At 42.7% G+C, this 22165-nt stretch overlaps 1 protein-coding gene across 1 annotated transcript in view; it reads right to left on the minus strand.

The window, feature by feature from the left end:
- Positions 1 to 3273: 3273 nt before the first annotated feature.
- The window catches only part of kcnk12 (potassium channel, subfamily K, member 12), a 55916-nt gene continuing 37024 nt past the window's right edge, over positions 3274 to 22165 (minus strand). The window contains exon 2 of the mRNA XM_080199828.1: positions 3274 to 4172. Coding sequence (XP_080055954.1) covers positions 3274 to 4172 — 899 coding nt within the window. The remainder of the gene's footprint in view (positions 4173 to 22165) is intronic.

The following is a 22165-nucleotide window of genomic DNA, read 5'->3' on the forward strand; positions in this document are numbered from 1 at the left end:
GCGTCGAGCAGGCCCAGAAAATCCCAGCGAAAGTGCCTGATGTTGCACTTTTATAACCTGAAGACCAAAAGGTTCCTTCAACTCTGCAAACTCAGCAAATGGGGCATTATTTGCACCAAAGCATATTTCTCCAACAGGAGACTATACTTTGTTCATTCAATTCTGAAGTACTTCTGCACCAAATGCGTATAACACATATGACATATGTAATTAATACAATACGTACCATCCCTCCTCCCTCTGAGAGCTCCTATTCCTTCGAACTGCAACCATGCTAATCATGTTTTGATTAAGGTTTCTTCCAGATAGTCCTGCTTCATACAGTGCTCTAGTGTTCAGGACAAGTTGGCCTTCAATCATAAGAACAATGTGAATTATCAATGGCAGTTCATTCATTCATTTCACCATGTGAGGATTATATTTCCTTCACTCCTTAAAAAGGTACATGATCTTGAACTGGCTGTGGCTTATGGTGTTATATTTATTCATTTGACTGCGTCAATATATTTATTTAATTAATGTTTAACAAAATGCTCTAAAAGGAAACCTTGATGCATGTTCTTCAATGCATATTAAGATTTAGTAGTACTCTTGCATCACCTCTTGTGCTCCTATCATGTTGTAGAACCCTTGCTGACGTCTGTTCAGACACTGGTGTGATCCAGTATAACCTTCTGGATGTCTCATTCCTCCCCAGGGAACCTTCAGCTTCAGACTAAAAACATTCAGCACTTTGTTTCCAATACATTACCAATCATGATCTCAATGTCTTGGTCCCTGTAATGGCTGGTCGATTTCTATTTCTCTGCAGTGGTGCATTTCATGGCTGGCTGGATTGATACTCACCACCAGTCACAAATACAGTGGCCAAGAAAATGCTTGAAAAGTGTGAATCCAGTCACCATTGATCTCTTCTCCTTTCATCTTCTATTTGCATCCCAATGACACAGAAATATTGGACAAGAAATGGCAAACTGCCTCAATTTGGAACCAATTGGCACTAAATTGGCATTGGTAAGATGCTCTGTCCCTTAGTGTCAGGGGGATTAGCACGGTAAATACGTGGAGTGATGGGGATAGGGCTTGGATGGGATTGTTGTCAGTGTAGTCTCAATGGGTTGAATGGCCTCCTGCACTGCAGGGATTCAAATGTCTTTAGTAAATTGGCAATCTCAGTGTTAGAGTGATGTGAAGATGCCAGCGTTGGACTGGGATAGACTCGGTAAGAAGTCTCACAATACCAGGTTAAAGTCCAACAGGTTTATTTGGAATCATGAGCTTTCAGAGTGCTGCCCCTTCATCAGGGGAGTGCAAACTCAGGTTTGACTCACCTGATGAAGGGGCAGCAATCCGAAAGCTCATGATTCCAAATAAACTTGTTGGACTTTAACCTGGTATTGTGAGACTTCTTACCGTGCTTAGAGAGCACAGGTCAGATGGTGCAGGAAATTATACCCATGATGTACAGTGCCCTTCTCAGATGAGGCTAAGACACAATGCCAGGCAAAGATATGTTCTGCATTTAACCTTCAGACAACAAGTTGAGAAAAACTTTGTAACATTCATTAGCGTCCCACTCTCAACACCTCATTCCTAACTGGTCTTTTTGTCCATAGTCTCTACTATATACTATCCAGTGTTAGGCCACCCTTGTATTTACTTGTTCATTTATCAGCCCTGTTCAAATTCAGAAATCCTTTTAATTCCAAAACTAATTGACCTTTGAAGTTCTTTCAGCTACAAATTCTGCAAGTGGTCAATTCACAAATAATAATAATTCGCTTTTAAATTTAGTGCTTGTTACACAATTCTTCAGGGTCCAGCTGCCTCTTTGTTTACCTGCTAAACAGTCCTAAGTAACAATGCTTCGTCAAGACATTATTTAATGTGAGGAAAAGCAAGAATACTGCAGAAATCTAAAATAAAAACAGAAAATGCGAGAAATTCTCAGCAGGTCTGGCAGCATCCCAGGGTGAATGAGCTGCCTGATATATCCCACAACCCTATAATATGCAACTCATAATCCCAATTCAGGATGCTTTAGTGGGAAATATTTGGATAGTGGTGTTCCCATGCATCTGTTGCCCTTGTCTTTCCAGGTTGGTGGGAGTCATGGGTTTGGAAAGTGCTGTCAAAGGAGCCTTGGTGAGTTTGCATTCTAAATACAGACTGACCAATTACTCATAAATCTGAGTGAACTTTATATAGGGATTAGACTGGATTTCACATCATTTGTGTGGACCCCTGTGGACATATGAGGAAGATGCTGAAAAAAAACCTGTAATGGTAGATGAGGTTTGTTTTATCAAGAGGGGATCTGGTGGGGAATTTAGTTTTGACACAATTTTGGAGCGGTGTAAATAATTGGACGGAACCATTTAATCTGCTCCAGTTACCTCTTTGCCAATCCGATTGTGATTCATTGACCTGTTCATTATACAGTTGTTCGCACAATCCTTCTTACACTGCTTTTTCAGGGTACAGCGCGTTGCAATATTTTCTGCGGCACATTCCGATTTCCTGATCATTGGTATGACTAGAATATGAATAACATAGCATTGCCGATAGTTCCAGGGTTTCACAAATGTGACCGATGCCAATTTGTAAATAAAACAAGTATCAGACTTTCTTTGTGTTTGGGTGGTAGAGGCTGCAAGAACTGGCAATGTTTGACACCTTGTTTAAAATACGAAGTAAAGTTTCTTCACCATGCACATTTTAGTCATCAGAGAAAAGTCAGATGATAAAGGTTTGGTGGAAGTTTTGCACATTGTGGCACATTCACTGATCTTGCTCATAATCTCCACTTTTTGGAAAGAACTACGTAAACCTACCAGGAAATACTGCAACTGGGAAGTTTCAAAACTCTGGTAATAATAGATGCTTCCTCAGAAATGTACATATTGTAAGTGAGGTCCTGTAGACTTTGGGATTTTATGTGGAGGAAGGTATACTGAATCACTCTGAGTATAATGGAGATTTCTAAAATACATTCACTCAGGGGATGTGGGCATGCGATGCCAGCATTTAATGCCTGTCCCTAGTTCTTCTTGAGAAGGTGGCGATGAGCTGCCTTCTTGAACCGCTGCAGTCTACGTGGTGTAGGTACACCCTTTAGTGCTGTGAGGGAGTTTCAGGATCATGATCTCGTTGTCCTGGTCCATGCAATGTGCTGTAGAAAACACAAGGATGTGTACTCAGCCTTGGAACTCTTTGCACATTTTCTGAATTAAAAACCTGACTGCCCTGATTGCCACTAAAGCTTTTTATTTATTACCTATTTTCACTGGTTTCTGCTAACCTGTTATTCATGATGGCTAAAGCACCCACCCCACCTGAGAAACCGTTCTGTCTCGTGTTGACGCACACTGTCCGAGGATAACCATTGGCAGTTTCTGACAGTTGCTTCTGCAGGATGGCCAGTGACACCTTGTTGGAGGCAGTGAGGTCCCTCATGGAGATCATCTCCCCGGAGAGCCTCCTTCCCTCTCCGTCACTGTCACACGGCCCCTCTGCATCTGCCAAGTCATGGTTCCTACGGATACGAGATTGTCCTGGGGTGATAGCGTTCCGCCGCCCTGTGCGCATCTTTCCTCTCCGGCACCTGGGGCAGCACCTACATTCCAGTTTCTTCAGGAGCCAGTTGAGGAACTGCTTGATTACAATGGAGATGACGTTGAAGAGTGAATATATACAGCACACCCCCAAGAGTATGAATACAAAATTACCAAATCTGTACAATCCCTGATTTGTATAGGCTGCATTCTGACTGCTGACCAGATCCCCAAAGCCAATAGTACTGAAGGTGACAAAGCAGAAATACAAAGAGTCGGTGTAATTCCATCCTTCCACGGGAGTGTACATCGCTGAAGCGCAGCAGGAGATTATAATCGCTGCAATCCCGAGGATCAGCATGATGTAGTAGACAGATGGCTTCCATCCCGCCAAATTAGCCGTGTCCATGATGGCTGACTGCCTCCTAATGATGGGCGGCAGTAGACCCTTCCTCTGCAGCTGCCTCTGGTAGCATGCCTTCATGATGAAAGCCAGCAAGGTAATGATGCGCTCCAGGAAGAGGTTGAAAAACAGAATGGTCCCTGCACATCCGAGTAGGCCGTAAAATATCAGAAACACTTTTCCTGCCACCGTTGCTGGAGTTGTCATGCCAAAACCTAAAAGGAAACAAAGAATAAAGAGTGAGTTTTATGGCTTTGTATTACACATTTCACGGTCCTCTGTATGGGTTGTGGGGAGCCATTTATCAGAGAACCTCCCTGAGGAATTATATAAACCAAATGGAACTTACAGCAAACCCTGTAAGGTTGACTGTTGCACTGATTAACACTTCAAAGTTGAATCACTATTATTTATGAAAATTCAGCACTTAAATTAATATATGTAAAGTTCTATAAATTTATTCATTTATACAAACTGCGCAGTTTCCCAATTTGAGAATAAATTGCATTCCATCAGACACAGTTTTCAGCTTCAACTGCCAAGCAGGTTTGTGAGGTATGAATAAATATAAAATACATTTTCACAAAAATGGTTGACTCCATTGAAGAAATTCATTAATAACTTGCACCTTCTAAGCTAAGTTACATTTGAATTACATTTTGTACATTGATTTTCTCTTCATCTCCTCACTAACCACAGAAGGTCCTAACTAATGATGTTTGGAAATTTCTGACAGATTTGCTTCAAAGGTCAGTGTCAGCTGTGGTTCAGTTTGTGGTCTACTTGCCTCTGGCTCAGAAAGGTGTGAATTTAAGTCCCTCCAGACTTAAACACAAAATTCAAGGCTGTAATTTCAAGTAAAGTTCATTTATTAGTCACAAGTAGGCTTACATTCACACTGCAGTGAAGTTACTGTGAAAATCCCCTAGTCGCCACACTCCAGCACCTGTTCAGGTAAACTGAGGGAGAATTCAGCACAGCCAGTTCACTTCACCTGCACATCTTTGGACTACGGGAGGAAACCAGAGCACCCATAGGAAATCCACATAGACGTGGGGAGAGCATGCAAACTCCATACAGATACTGATCCAAGCCTGAGGAATTGAACCCTGAACCCCAGCACTGTGAGGCAGCGGTGCTAACCACTGTGCCACTGCTCCTCCCAAAGAGCACTGAGTGAGTGCTGTGCTGCTGGAGGTACCAACTTTATAATGGAAAGTTAAACTGAGGCCCTAGCTGCCATCTTAGGTGGATATAAAAAAAACTCCTTGCTACTTTTTCAAAGAGTAGAAGAGTCCTGACCAATATTTGTCCCTCAGTTAACACCACAAAAGTATATTAACTGAGTCATTATCACAGTTGTCAAGGGCTTTAATAATGTCAAGATTTAAGAATGGGAAACAATAAAGATTGAAAGAAATGGGATAAAATAAAGTTTGAAGAACGGGATGGAAGTGTAAAGGCTGTCTACATCAATGGGACAAAGTAGAAAAGGGTCAAGAGCTTCAAGTTTTTAGATGCCCAGATCATCAACAACCTATCCTGGTCCCCCCATGCTGACACTATAGTTAAGAAAGCTCACCAACGCCTCTGCTTTCTCAGAAGACTAAAGAAATTTGGCATGTCAGCTACGACTCTCACCGGCTTTTACAGATGTACCATAAAAAGCATTCATTCTGGTTGTATCACAACTTGGTATGGCTCCTGCTCTGCCCTAGACCACAAGGAACTACAAAAAGTTGTGAATGTAGCCCAATCCATCACGTAAACCAGCCTCCCATCCATTGACTCTGTCTAGACTTCCCGCTGCCTCAGCAAAGCAGCCAGCATAATTAAGGACCCCACACACCCCGGACATTCTCCCTTCCACCTTCTTCCATCGGGAGAACGATACAAAAGTTTGAGGACATGTACCAACCGATTCAAGAACAGCTTCTTCCCTGCTGCTGTCAGATTTTTGAATGGACTTACCTTGTATTAAGTTGATCTTTCTCTACACTCTAGCTATGACTGTAACACTACATTCTGCACTCTCTTGTTTCCTTCTCTATGAACGGTATACTCTGTCTGTATAGTGTGCAAGAAATAGTATTTTTCACTGTATGTTAATACATGTGACAATAATAAATCAAATCAAGAGGCATTGCAGCTGTTTACAGGGGTTTTGATTTGCAAATTAACATCAAAGCAAGGTAAATAGATATTTACTTCAGCAAAGTGATATACAATAGGTGTATAGAATTTTAAGTGTTAAAGTTGCAGAAGAGATGAGTTCCAAATGGAGATATGTACTGGAATTTTATCACCTCGCCCACCCGAGGCTTGTAAGATCCCGCCCAAATCTAACGAAGAATACCATTCTGTGAGCCTTGTCCGCCTGGATTCCAGGGCGGATTTGCCAGTAAAGTTCTGGCCATGAAAAGCTTGGCTTCTAAAACAAGTCATTTAGATAAGAGCAGATCAAAAGGGAAGTACGGTACATCAGTAGCTGCGTAGATCTGTACTGACAGGGGAGATGAAAGGAGAAGGAAGACAAGCAGTTGGTTACAATCACAGCTATGCCCAGTTATAAAACGGGAATTCTCCCAGAAGGCAGAATTCCAGGCTGGAGCTGCTGATTTGAAAACCTTGTAGAAAAAGTTTTATAAATGTAAAGATAACTCGTGGGTGGTAACTATTTGATGGATTTAGCTGATACGCTTTACAGGATGGTTGCTTTGGGATAAGGCACATTTCTCAGAGTTCAGGAATGTAGATAGATGGGAACGGAGTTAAGTCCAGAATATAGACCGGAATTCTCTAGCCACTCAAGCTCCATCGCTGCTGCCAGCAAGGATGGAGAATTTGGCGCTCAGCCAAAGCTTCATTCATTGCAGTGGAGCCAGGGAATCCCACTGGTGTGAACAGCTGGAGAATCCCGCCCATAGCGTGTGTAGCCTTTATTCTAGTTAAGTGTATCTTTGTTTTGTATTGTGGCCTTTCTTGTTGTGTGTTTTACCTGTTAATAAACCTTCTTTTATTTGAGCGGTTACAAGAGTAGACCTTTCCCTCACTGGTTTGCATTTCCATCTTTGCATTACATCACACACGCTTAGAAACCGATATTTCAAGTTACCCTTCCAGATTTTGGGATACCCTCACATCCGTGGGGTTCTTAGAAACATAGAAACATAGAAAATAGGCCAGTCGGCTGTTTGAGCCTGCACCACCATTCAGTATAATCATAGCTAATCATGCACTTTCAGTATCCATACCTCTCTCCATATCCCTTCATCCCTTTAGCCACAAAGGCCACATCCAGCTCCCTCTTGTACATATCTAACAAACTGGTCCCAACAGCTTTCTGTGGTAGAGAATTCCACAGCTTCACAACTCTCTGAGTAAAGAAACTCTTCCTCATCTCAGTCCTGAATGGCTTACCCTCTTATTTTTAGACTGTGATCCCTGATTTTGTACTTCCCCAACATCAGGAACATTCTTCATGCATCTAGCCTGTCCAGTCCCATCAGGATTTTATATGTTTCTATTAGATCCTCTCTCATTCTTCTAAATTCCAGTGAGCACAAGACCAGTCGATCCGATCTTCCTGTATATGTTAATCCTGTTATTCTGAAAATCAGTCTTAATGCAGTGCTACTTGCGGGAGTTTTCAATGTGCCATTTGGCTGTTGCTTTTTCTACATTACAACCGTGGCTTTACTTCAGAAGTACTTCCTCTGCTGTAAAGTGCTTTGGAATGTCCGGTGGTGGCGAAAGGTGCTTCATAAATGCAAGTCTTTCTTTTTATATTAGGGACGGCCTCTTGCGTTTTTGCAAGTCTCACAGATTTATTAATGCGAAAAGATCAGGCTGATCCATCTCTTTAAAAACAGTAACTGCAGCCAAGTGGAATTTAAAAGAGCTATTTACTAAATTCAAAAAGCTGATGATTAGACACGTATTTGAGCAAATGATGCAGCATGTTTACATGTGAATTGAATAGTTTGCCTCCTCCATCAATCAGACAGCCCCGTCAACAGACTAAATGTCAGCATAACTGTTTGAAGGAAATGGGAGCATGGTTTTTGTGAGTGAATTTTATTTTAATATTTTTGTGCGCTTTGACAGATCTAAAGCTGATATGAATTGAATCTTAGACGTAAATGCTTCATTTTCCAAAAGGATTCTTGACATGTAAATTAAAGGGTGTGAGTTTCCAGTCCCGGCTGCCGCGGGACCTGATGCTCCTGCTGTCCCCCCCCAACCCCTCTCCCCCTTGAATTTTCTGTCCCGCCCACAGCAAATACCAGGGTGGGTGGGACCACAAAGTCCTGTCCTAAAGCACAAGAATCAGGATATTAGGTGCAATTGGTCTTTTTGCATCCTGCATAAGTCCTCCCTCTTCATAATTCACCTTCCCCACCTCATCCCTTTATCCCTCAATTCCATTCTCCCTATTAGTGAATGCGTATGGGGAGGCGAGAACCTTGTGGTATTATCACGAGACTATTAATCCAAAAACTCAGTTAATGTTCTGGGGGCCCAGATTTGAATCCCGCCACAGCAGATGGTGGAATTTGAATTCAATAAAAAAAACCTGGAATTAAGAATCTACTGGTGACCATGAAACCATGGTCAATTGTCACAAAAATCTATCTGGTTTACTAATGTCTTTTAGGGAAGGAAATCTGCCATCCTTACCCGGTCTGGCCTACAGGTGACTTTAGAACCACAGTAATATAGCTGACTCTCAGCTGCCCTTGGGCAGCTAAGGATGGGAAATAAATGCTGGCCAGCCAGTGACACCCACGTTCCATGAATGAATAAAAGAAATCCACTTAAACAAATCAATGCTTTGACCATTTAATGTTCTCACTACTCTCGCTGTAGAAGAATTCCTCCTAAATTCTTTATTTCATCTCATTACTGATTTGATTTATTATTGTCACATGTATTGGGATACAGTGAAAAGTACTATTTCTTGCACACTTTACAGACATGGCATACAGTTCATAGAATACACTGGGGAGGGGGGAGGGAGAGGGTCTAGAGTCCAGTGTTGCAATTACAGATAGGATGAAGAGAAAGATTACCTTTACCTGTCAATTAAAACTGAATTTCTATCATTGCTTCTCATGGTTAAATGTTTATATTACAGAAATATTTTTCTCTATTCTCCCTCCCCAGATCACCATTGCAGGTTTTGTACACTCGTAATGTGAATAAGTGTTCCGTAACATCTTTTTCATACTTTTTTTTTACAAGCTTGCATCTATGTCCCCATGTACTGCAACTGTGAGTTGAGTAGTGCTGAAAGAGAATGTTTAAGAGTAGATTTATTACTGGAATATTATGGTTTGCTCCTCATTGTGAGTGAGCTGCAAACTTACAAAACCGATTAGTCCAGGGAGACTACAATTTCCCTCGACCTGCCAGCGTGTCCCAGACTGATTATATAATTAGTACAAAAGCAATCCTCTGTTACATGACGGTTGAAATCACACCAATTATTAAAAGGTATTTTCATTCGTGTTCAAGAATCCATGCGGTTTAATTGAAGCTCAGAGGTTGAGGACATTGTTAAAGGACGATAACCAGTCTTAAGCATGTTGACATAATTGTGCATTAAGGCAAGTGCAAAGGGGAATGTACTGCCAGTGATATTTCCATGCAGTTACCCTCTTGATCAATTTACACTGGTAAGCCTATTTGGCATTGTGGCAGCAGTAACACTGTCGCAAAAATCGGACTTGACCTTGGTTCTGCAGGGGCTTTTAATGGTGAACTGTGAGTGCATATTGAGTCTCGTTATCACTCCAAAACAAACTGGCTTTAGCACAAGGGCAGATTAACATGGAAATCCTGAAATTCCACTCTGTCATTCACAACTCTGCCACAGGCATTGCTCCTTTCCCCCAATCCCCATCGGTCATCCAGAAGCAGTGAATGTGCCGAGAACAACACCTTTTCCACTCATATCCCCATTACAAATATCATTAAAAAAACTACATCTCATTCCATCAGGTATAACTGTGCTTAACAGTGATCTGAGTGATGGCTATTGATGAAGAACTGATCTGGTCCCGGAATAATGGGCCCGATTTCACCATCTCATGGTGCCTGTTTTTGGACATGAAAACTTGATAAAGTCAGGCGTGAGGCAAGTAGCACGATCCGCACCCATTCTCAAGTCCATTCCCCCTTTACTGAGGCCCAAAAATGCTCGTGATCGGGACCGCACCCAAAACAGGCTGCACGTCCAACCTTACCAGCACTTCCCCCTTTACCACCATGCTCGTCCATCTGGTATTGGCGCAAAATAGACATGCTCCATCTCAGTCCAATTCAGGTGCTCCATCAGTGAGGAGATAAGTGCTGAGTGTCTGGTAGCTCCACATATGGCTCCCTGCTTGAGACTGGTGGGGTGAGGGGGAAATGGGGGGTCCACTGCCATTCTGCTTGTGATCAGTGGAGGGGAAGAGGGGGGTTTACTGCTACTCTGCCAGAGATCAGTGGGGGGAGAAAGGCTGCCACTCTGTTTGTGATCAATGGGGATGAAAGGGGGTCTGTTGACTCTCAGTCTGTGAGCAGTAGGGGGGAGGGGGAGGGGTGATCATTGTACTGAGATCAGTGTGGGCGGGGGGGGAGTAGAGGGTGAAGGGACCCGTGATCAGTCTGGGTGGTGGTGGTGGGGGGGGAGGGGAGAAGCGTGTCAGTAATGTTGGGGGGGGGGGAATGGGGCAATTCTGTGGGAGCTAGGGGGCGACATTATCTAGCCCAGGAGCAATGTGGTAAGGGAACATGCACAGTTGGAGGCACCGATTGGAGCTGCAGGACTTCGGGTACATTTAGCCCCACCCACAGGCTTTTACAGCGTGAGTGCAATTTGGAATTGCTGATATATTTGCAGGCAGAGTGCGTATGGGAAGCCCGAGGATCTGAAACACTCCCAGTTTCAAGTCTGCCTAAAACTTTGAATCAAAATGGCAAAATTGGGCCAATAATTCAACATTTGTGGACTGTTGTTAAATGTCTCCATTATGATTGATTGCCTAATTTTCCAAGCTAATTTTTAAAACTTCTTCTTTTTACATTATTTCGCATTTCAGCTTTTATATTCACTCTTCGCCAATGTCCTGGTTTTTATTTTTCTGCATGTAACTTTTCAGCAATTTCATTTTAGTACTTTTGATTTCCTGGTTGGTTGTCTGTGAGAATTCTTTAATGTGATTGGCTGCTTGGGCAGCTTGATGACATCACAGGGAAATCCCAATGAAAGAATGTTACAGTCAATTCCTGCAGAGAGAATGTAAATATCTCGTCACAGAGACGTTATTAATGAGGTTTTCGCTCCTGATTGTAAAATTCAGAATTCAGGCCATTATGTTTTAATGACATTAATATTCTATTTTTGTACGAGGTGATGGGTGTGAGAAGGCAGCAGTTTGATTACGAGGAGTTTGGCTGGAACTCGAGCTCATCCCTGAAGCATAGCTGATTTTCAGTCTTTTGATTGTCTGAATTGTCAATCTATTGAGTTGGACAGTGAAAATAACTGTTAGAGACATAGAAACTAGAAGCAAAAGTAGGCCATTCGGCCATTTGAGCTTGCTCCGCCATTCATTTTGATCATATCTAATCATCGAATTCAATATCCTGGTCTCCCTTCTCCCCAGTTCCCTTGACCCCTTCAGCCCCCCAAGGGGAAATGTTTGGGTACTTACATAGAATCCCTACAGTACAGAAGGAGGCCATTCAGCCCATCAAATCTGCACCAACCACAATCCGGTCCAGTCCTTATCCCTGTAGCCTCACATATTTACCCTGCTAGTCCCCCTGACACTAAGGAGCAATTTTACCATGGCCAATCTTTGTCCCGAGGCATGGTACATTTGGGAGACCATGCAGACACATGACAATGGATGAATGAACATCTCTCAACAATCAAAAGTGTTCTCTTCCTGTTGGAGAACATTTCAGCGGTCATGGGCATTCAGCCTCTGATCTGCGGGTAAACGTTCTCCAAGGCGGCCTTCATGAGACACAACAGTGCAGAGTCGCTGACCAGAGACTGATAGCCAAGTTCCGCGCACATGAGGACAGCTTCACCCGGGATCTTGGATTCATGCCACACTATTTGTAACCCCCATGACTTGCCTGGTCTTACAACATCTCACTTACTGTCCTGTGGAGACAGTACACATCTCTTTAACCTATGCTTAATGCTATGTCCACTCATATTGTCTGCACCTTTCAGACTTGATTAGCTGTAAAGACTCGCATTCTAATCAGTATTCTGTAATCTGAGTGTGTGTCTTTAAATCTCTATTTGTGATCAGAGCTCCCACTCACCTGACAAAGGAGCAAAGCCCCGAATGCTAGTGGCTTGTGCTTCCAAATAAACCAGTTGGACTTTAACCTGGTGTTGTGAGACTTCTTACTGTGTTTACCCCAGTCCAACACCAGCATCTCCACATCATAACATTGTCAAAGACAGAGAAACTCCAGATGAGAAACAATTTGCCTTAGCTACAGACACAGTCAAGGACTGGCTGCATTAATTATAAGGGAGGCTTTCTTCACACAATGTGCACTTAAGAATCCAATTGAACACTATGCAGCTACAACTTGTGTACGTCTGCTAAAACTAAAGAACAGGGAAGCTGATACATTGTCGATGCACAAAACATATTCTTATCATTCTTAGGTCTGTAAGTTAGTAGATAAATAGAAAGAATGCCTTGCATTAAGTTGATCTTTCTGTACACCCTAGCTATGACTGGAGCACAACAATCTGCACCATCTCCTTTCCTTCTCAGTGTCTAGTATGCTTTGTCTGTATAGTGCACAAGAAACAATACTTTTCACTGCATACTAATGTATGAGACAATAATAACTTAAATCAAAATGTTTGGTCATATTATGGTTAAGTAAATATGTTCAAATTGTAATTGGACAACAGTTCTCATTTGTTATACATTATGTAATCCCAATTATTTGTTGGGAATGGACATAGGCAATGTACACCTTTGATTTATAGATGTTAATTGTTTGTAGTTAAGCCAGAGTATAATTGCCATTGTATGTCCTTGTTCAGGGAGTCAATGAGCCCCAAGTAGCCTGCTGATATCCTTACTATAGCTTGAATAATGATCATAAACTTAAACACTGAGTGTCGCGGGGTCAGTTACAGTGAGTGATGTACACTATTGTTGAATAGCTGCAAAATTCCCGCAGCATATGGAGGGCAGGGATAGCCACTGGCAAGTTCAAATATTGGCTAATTGTCTAAGATGATGGACAAGTACGATTTATGGACTGACAGAATGAGTGAATGGATGAAAGGCATGAAGGTGCAGCGTGAGTTCTCAGAATTAATCTGGGACTGATTTTTGAGCTAGAAAAGGATCATATCTGGTCTATAGAACCTCTGATTTGTGGCAGAGAGAGAGAAAGAGATCTTATGGCAGTAGTCTAGAAAGGCACAAATAGACTCTATGTCTTGACTTGATTATGCAATAGAACAAGGACTACAGAACAATCTAGAAACTGGGATGATTAATAAATTAGAAGATAAATTAATAAGAAAGGCAAAACTAAAAGAGTTGGATAGTTGGAAGAAATTGCGTTTCTCGTCTGAAATGTCACATATGGAACAACCAGCCTCATCTCATAGATGGATATATTGGATCAGACACGTAAGATGCAGAGTGAGATTGGTGGCACAGGGTTTCAAAGACAGGCTTGGAGATCAAGATGTTAGTGTTGTTTCCCCCATGGCGAGAAAAGTAATCCTGAATTTTTCTAGCTCTGTTGATCACTTATTTGCAGGAATATAGGTCGCTCAATATAAAAGCCTAATTTTTTTTGCAGGGTGAAAAATTTCTGTGAAATGTTTTTGAAAATATCTTATGAGGCAAGCCAAGTAAAAGTAAACCCTGAAAATTGAACAAATACATTTACAGACTGAATGATGCATCAAGCGCACGGTATTTCTCAGTCATTTCTGTCTTGCAGATTGTAGGCAATACTCAACTGAAGCAGATCCAACTGTGTTCTACTGATGCCTCAAAGGGAAATTCTCAGGCAACTTTATAGAATCCTATAGTGCAGAATGAGATCATTTGGCCCATCGAGTCTGCTCCAACCACAATTCCACTCAGGCCCCATCCCTATAATCCCACGCATTTATCCTACCTAGTCCCCCTGACACTAAGGCGCAATTTAGCATGGCCAATCCGCACAACACGCACATCTTATGATGCATGTTAATGATTTTCAGAAGAGACATCTGAGGAAGTTGAGCAATTTGTTATAAATAAATTTAAAGGGGAATTTAGTTTATTTATTAGTTTCACATGTGGGCTGATATTAACACTACAATGAAGTTACTGTGAAAATCCCCTAGTCGCCACACTCCGCTGCATGTTCAGGTACACTGAGGCAGAATTTAGCTTGGCCAATGCACCTAGCCAGCACGTCTTTCAGACTGTGGGAGAAAACCAGAGCCAACTCACTCAGACACAGGGAGAACGTGCAAACTCCACAGACAGTGACCCAAGCCAGGAATCAAACCCTGGATCCCTGCTGCTGTGAGGCAGCAGTGCTAACCACTGTGTTACTGTGCTGCCCCACAGGGAAGTTAGGCTTTGGCATCTTTCATAAGTAAGTTTAGACATTAAAGCAGAATAAGTCTGGAATAAACTTGAGTCAAAATCATATCAAGAGACTGTTACTCATGTCCCAATTAAATCTTGTTAAATTTTCACAGAAATGGCACAAGTGGTGTTACATCTAAAGAGGAAATGAAGCAGGTAAAATGTTTGAATGAGCAGTTTAGGGAAGGAAATCTGCCGTCCTTATCCAGTCTGGCCTACATGTGACTCCGGAGTCACAATAATGTGGTTGATTTGCAACTGCTCTCCAAGGGCAACTAGGGATGGGCAATAAATGCTGGCCCAGCCAGCGACTCCCATGTCCCACAAATGAATAAAAACAAAAGTTGAGTTGGCTAAGTGCTCAGACAAGACCAGATGCTAGCTTTGATGTACCATGATGAAACACACTACAATTGAGGATGTTTTATGGGCAAATAAAACATTAAAAAAATTAAATATTGAGAAATGCATATCCAAGTTTTTAGCCTTAGGGGGTCCAAAAGACATGAAATTAGTCAGTTTTAGTGACACTTGTCATGCCAATCTTCCAGATGGGTATTAGAGTACAGCTGGTTTTATGATATTCCTAATGAGTGAAAATGGAAAATGTTATCCTTTGGCTTGGGAAGCTGAGGAAATAAAGACTGGTTTAAAAGTATTTAAAAGTTTAAGTTAGGTTTAAAAGTTCTGGTTAAAAGTATTTTAGCTGCAGTAACACTGACTCTTGTAGGAGCAATAGATTTGGGATTTTACTTGTCAAATGTTTTAGAGGAAATTTTTTTACAAAGGGTATTTCTGAGAACAGTTTGCCTATTGAATAGACACTCATTCCTTGTGGGATAATGTAAGTTCAGAAAAAGGTGTAGCTGAAGAGATTAAGGATTGATTTTGCTAGTATAATTGGGATGCTAAAAAGAAAATAAACTTCCAAGTAAAATATGTGATGCAAATTGTCAATTGTCGGAATGCTTTGCAAAAGAGTCTGTTTGCACAAAGAGACTCCTGAAGTTGTAGTATGTGTTTTGATATGATGTACAGAATATGGAAAATCATTATTTTCTTTGATTTGATGTGAAATATTGTCTGTGTGTTATAAAGCTTTGATTTGGGGAAAAGAGGGGAATCTGTTAATGGGATGTTAATTGTATTAGTAAGGAAGTGCTGTTTTGAACTACTGTAACCAATAGAATCTCACATTATTGACCTAGGGCAGGATTTTCCTGTCCAAATGGGGGTGAGAGCCCACACTGTGGGGAATGGTTAACCAGTGTTGATTTTTCAATGAATTGGCCAATTAATGATCAAAAATAACAGGTTCTTAAAGAGGGAGGGCCAATAGGAAGCTTTCCCATTTGAAAACAGCAGCAGGACGTCATTCAGCCTAAGTGAGGGAGAGGGCAAATTGAACTGGAGACGGAATAGCTACAATTTTATCAAATAGAAAATAGATTCAGCGGCAACACTGTGGTTGGTGGTTGGGGTGGGGTGGAGGGGAGAGAGAGAACCACCCCCTCACAGCCATTCTATAGGTGGGGCAGTGGCACATGGGTTAGCACTGCCGTCTCACAGCGCCAGGGGCCCGGGTTCGATTCCCAGCTTGGGTCACTGTCTGTGTGGAGTTTGCACGTTCTCCCCATATCTGCGTGGGTTTCCTCCAGGTGCTCCAGTTTGCTCCCACAGTCCAAAGATGTGCAGATTAGGTGAATTGGCCATGCTAAATTCTTCCTCAGTGTACCCAAACAGGCACCAGAGTGTGGCGACTAGGGGATTTTCACAGTAACTTCATCGCAGTGTTAATGTAAACCTACTTGTGACTAATAAATAAACTTTTACAGGGTGGCCTGTGGATGCTGTTGCACCAGGCAGATATGGGGAGTCTCTAAGCCTGATTGTATGGAGAATTGCAACCCCCCGCACCTTGCCCCCCCATACTGTTTTGTGGGTCTGCCTCCATGGCTGACCCTGCCACCTGACGGATCCTGGAGGCTAACTGGAAAATCCCAATCAGCGTCTCACAAAAGGCCTCATTGCTCTTTCAGCCGGCCCTCCACCATTCGTAACCTTGCCCCTGCCTCTGCTCCTGCCTCTGGGTAAAACAGCCCAGGGCAGTTGGGAACAGGTTTAACACTCGTCTATCTCTGTTCCTGAACCTGATAGGGTTGAAAAATCCTGTCCCGGGGATGTGGACAGAGCATCTTCCAGGCAAATCAAAGGAGTGCTTGGTGGGTGCAACTTGTGCTGGTTCAACCAATCGAACTGGACTCTGGGCACAACCTGTCGGAACAAATAGAATATCTCATCCCGTGGTGCCATTTGCGTTTTGCTCTGTGAATTAAGCAATGCTAATTGTGTAAAATATTGCCAAGCCATTCTACTCATCATTTGAAGCTGTTTCATCAAATTAACTTGGAATGATTCCTTGCATGGCAGCCAGGATCTGGGGATATTTTGTTTGATCTCCTCTCTCCATGTTTGTTCATTCATCTTCGTGTCCGTGATGGGGGTTATGGAGCCGGGAAGAGGATTCCTTCCTGCCACTGACTTGGCCAATTTCCAGTGAGCGCTCGGGGGTCTGGGGGCCTTTGTCTGAGTAAGTCTGCCTGTTGTTACACACTATCATTGCCTGTTATTCACCATTGAGAAACGCAACTGCTTTTCCAGGGGGTTGCAAACTGTCTTTACAAATCAGCCGTGACTTCCTATGATGACAAAGGGTCATCTGGACTCGAAATGTTAGCTCTTTTCTCTCCTCACAGATGCTGCTAGACCTGCTGAGATTTTCCAGCATTTTCTCTTTTTGGTTTCAGATTCCAGCAGCTGCAGTAATTTGCTTTAATCCAGTGAGATCCTATTTCCCTCTCTCCCGATCAGTGGGCTACACGCACGGAGTAGATTTGATTTGGATAGCTTGTCGAGTTGAGGCCCTGACAGGAAAATGGTTTAGGCTCCAATCATATATATCATGGAACGCACCGTGATTAGGGCTTGGTTAACACTGGAACGGAAAATCATAGCCATACACTCATCTGCGTACACTCACACAATGCGTAAATCAAAAATACCAATCGAATCTCTGAGCTGGAAAAAAATGACAGTCGGTGAGCGTCACAGTTGTGTGATGAGTGTCACTGAACTCCACAAATGGATTAGTAACCCGCAGTTCCCAGAGATGAATTCATTATCCCCTCAGCACTTGACATGAGGAAACCAGACCCACAAAGTGCAAAGAATAAGAAACACAGTCGTGGAGTTCGGGCCAATTAACCAACACTTAAAAATAGAGAGAGGAAATTGGAAGAAAGCTCTTTCGAATCTTGACACTTGCATAACACCACCTTTTTGCAGCGTGATGTACATTAGATCACCCAGAACTGCTCCCATTTACCTCTCACTTGCAGCACTGCATTGGGATTAAGCAGACCATGGTACCACATGGAGAGTTAGGATTTTGATCTGGACATTGTTTATGTGCAATAGTCAGGGTTCAGTTTTTCTTTCCTTGCAGACACCAGTCAGAAGTTGGAAATGGAGATTAGGAAAGGATATGAAATTAAATAACACGATTAAAGAATTATTACCAGCTCAACTGCAATATTTCTAACCATACATTTTTCAAATTTATCAGTGAAAAATAATGGCCTGTAAGGACTTTAGGTCAATTCTTTAACAGAAAAAAAGAAAATAGTCCAGTGAATATATTGAGGCAATGGGTCTTCTCCCTAAACAGGAGGCAGCATCTTACATCACCCTCATATAGTCAGGGTGGTCTGAGACTCTGCTGTAGTCAGAGGTTTGAGATTGGCATTCAAATAGTGTTGAGCTCCTGGCACAGGCACCTTAGGAACTGCTGGCACAATGACATGAGTAAAAAGTCTGACAACACCAGGTTTTAGTCCAACCTATTTATTTGATAATATACTCACAAGCTTTCGAAGGGACTGCCTCTTCGTCAGGTGAATGGAGAGTTCTGGCCTCAGACAGAGCATATAAAGCACAGACAGAACTCTCCATTCACCTGACGAAGAGGCAGTCCCCTCGAAAGCTCGTGAGTTTACTATCAAATAAATAGGTTGGACTAAAACCTGGTGTTGTCAGACTTTTTACTGTGTTTACGCCAGTCCAACGCCGGCATACCCACATCACAATGACATGAATCATTTTATGGGCGGCACGGTGGCACAGTGGTTAGCACTGCTGCCTCATAGTGCCAGTGACCCAGGTTCAATTCCAGCCTCGGGTCACTGTTTGTGTGGAGTTTGCATGTTCTCCCCATGTCTGTGTGGGTTTCCTCCAGGTGCTCCAGTTTCCTCCCACACTGAAAAAATGTGCAATTTGGATTGATTGGCCATGCTAAATTGTCCCTTATTATCAGGGGGACTAGCAGGGTAAATACACGGGGACAGAGGCTGGGTGGGATTGTTGTTGAATAGATCAAGGAATAGTCAGCACGGCTTTGTCAAGGGGAGGTCATGCCTTACGAGCCTAGTTGAGTTCTTTGAAAATGTGACTGAACACATTGACGAAGGAAGAGCGGTGGACGTGGTTTACATGGACTTTAGCAAGGTGTTTGATAAGGTCCCCCATGCAAGACTTCTTGAGAAGGTGAGAGGGCATGGGATCCAAGGGGCTTTGGCCTTGTGGATCCAGAACTGGCTTGCCTGCAGAAGGCAGAGAGTGGTTGTGGATGGGTCTTTTTCTGCATGGAGGTCGGTCACCAGTGGAGTGCCCCAGGGATCTGTTCTAGGACCCTTGCTGTTTGTCATTTTCATAAATGACCTTGATGAGGAAGTGGAGGGATGGGTTAGTAAGTTCACTGACGATACAAAGGTTGGTGGTGTTGTGGATAGTCTGGAGGGATGTCAGAAGTTGCAGCGTGACATAGATAGGATGCAAGACTGGTCGAAGAAGTGGCAGATGGACTTCAACACGGATAAATGTGTAGTGGTCCATTTCGGCAGGACCAACAGGATGCAGGAGTACAATATCAACGGTAGGTGTCTTAGCTGGGTAGAAGAGCAGAAGGATCTTGGGGTCCGGGTCCATAGGACTCTTAAATCGGTCTCGCAGGTGGAGGATGTGGTCAAGAAGGCGTATGGTGTACTGGCCTTCATTAATCGAGGGATTGAGCTTAGGAGTCGGGAGGTAATGCTGCAACTTTATAAGACCCTTGTCAGACCCCACTTGGAGTACTGTGCTCAGTTCTGGTCGCCTCACTACAGGAAGGATGTGGAAGCTATTAAGAGGGTGCAGAGGAGATTTACAAGGATGTTGCCTGGATTGGGAGGCATGCCTTATGAAGATAGGTTGAGGGAGCTCAGTCTCTTCTCCCTGGAGAGACGAAGGTTGAGAGGCGACCTGATAGAGGTTTATAAAATGTTGAGAGTAATAGATAGGGTGGATTCTCGGAGGCTATTTCCCAGGGCTGAAATGGTCGCTACAAGAGGACACAGGTTTAAGGTGCTGGGAAGCAAGTACAGAAGAGATGTTAGGGGTAAGTTTTTTACTCAGAGGGTGGTGAATGAGTGGAATCGGCTGCCGTCGGTGGTGGTAGAGGCGAACTCGCTGGGGCCTTTTAAAAGACTTCTGGATGAGTATATGGGATCTAATGGGATTGGAAGTTACAGATAGTTCTATGGCTTGGTAGGTATAGATGTGATCTGTGCAACTTGTGGGCCGAAGGGCCTGTTTGTGCTGTAGTGTTCTATGTTCTATGTTAAATGGTCTCCTTCTGCATTGTGGGGATTCTAAGATTTGGTTTAGATGAAAAATCAATACTTTCAAAATAATTATTTTATATACATTTTGTCTTGAACATAAGCAATTTGAATCAAGTTTCCTTCACCCTTCTCTTCTCCTTCAGTGTTCACTTGTCACCCATTATGGTTGGGAGCTTTTCTCTTCAGTCCAGTGATCTGGCAGAATAGTTTTTAAATTTATTTATTAGTGTCACAATTGGCTTACATTAACACTGCAATGAAATTACTGTGAAAATCCCCTAGTCTCCACACTCCAGTACCTGTTCGGGTACACTGAGGGAGAACTTAACATGGCCAATGCACCTAACCAGCACGTCTTTTGGATTGTCAGAGGAAACCGGAGCTCCCATAGGAAACCCATGCAGACACGGGGAGAACATGCAGACCCTGCACAGACAGTAACCCAAGCCAGGAATCAAGCCTACTTGTGACTCTAATTAATAAACTTTAAAAAGTATGCAAGTGTCTAAGAACAAACTAACACATTTTAGTGTTGTATTGGCTAATAGTTAACTCTAAAGGAAGGAAACTGGTTAATTGAAACTGATATACAAATTAATCAGGAAATTAAAAACTGATTGGGTTTTTGCAAATATATAAACAGAACAGTTAAACTAAATGTTGGCCCCTTGCAGGCAGAGATGGGAGAAGTTATGGGGATTGAGGAAATATCAAGGGCATTGAACAAATACATGGTTTCACAGTAGAAACTGAATGGGCACTTCAGAGGAACCAATTTGCAAAGTTACGGCGATAGAATGGGAAAATGGGACTGACTGAATTACTCTGCGTGGACTCAGTGGGCTGAATGGCCCCCTGTACCATAATCACAATGAATTTTAAGATACAAAACTCGAGGGGAACGAAGAATGAAGAACTTAAGGTAACTGCTACAAGTGGAGTAAAAGTATTGAAGAAATTCAAGTGACTAAAAGCTAACAAGCCCCCAGGAACTGCTGGCCACATCCAAGGGTTCTGCGAGATAGCTCTGGAGATGGTGGAAGATTTTCCCAAAATTCCTTAGATTCTAGAACAACATTTATTAGTGTCACAAGTGGAGAATCACAGCCAAGTAGCCCAACAACAGGTATTGGGAAAATGCTGGAATCTAATAAGGAAGTCTTAACAGTACGCTTCGGAAGTAATAGTGGTATAGTCTGACAAAAGGGAAATTGCCTTTGACAAACTTAGGTTGTTATTCCAGGATGCAACTCGTTGGGTAGATAAAGGCCACAAGGAAGGTTAATAGGCAAGGTAAGGGCTCCTGGGGTTGGGGATATTAGAATGGATGCAGGAGTGATTAACAGACAGGCAGGAGGGAGTAGGGGTGAAGAAACCTTTTTCAAGTGTTAGGCTATAACTATTGGAGTCCTGCCAAAATGGAGCCGTGGCTAATTACAATCTATATTAATGACTTGAACATAGAGATTGAGGGTAATACATCAAAGTTTATTCAAGGCAGAGTTGTTCAGCTTTTGGAGTCGAGGGTTACGGGGGGCTGAAAGCAAAGTGGAGTTGAAACCACAGTCAGTTCAGCCATGATCTTACTAAATGGCAGAGCAGGCTAGAAGGGCTGAATGGACTACTCCTGCCCTAATGTTCCCTGTCCTCCCCGTTCCTCTTCTGCCCATTCCAAAGGCTCTGTGAAATTCCTACTCGATATATTCTTTATCGTGTAACAGGATGCGGATCAGCTACAATTTTCTCTGGCTTAAGGTCAGAAAGCTGAAAAAAATTGATTTTTGATTCTAACAGCAGGACAATTGGTGTTGGTGCATTAACATCACTGGCAATCTGTTCGATTGAGCCAGATGG

The sequence above is a fragment of the Carcharhinus amblyrhynchos genome, chromosome 12 (genome assembly GCF_965287045.1).
Source record: "Carcharhinus amblyrhynchos chromosome 12, sCarAmb.v2.hapA, whole genome shotgun sequence".
NCBI classification, from domain to species: domain Eukaryota; kingdom Metazoa; phylum Chordata; class Chondrichthyes; order Carcharhiniformes; family Carcharhinidae; genus Carcharhinus; species Carcharhinus amblyrhynchos.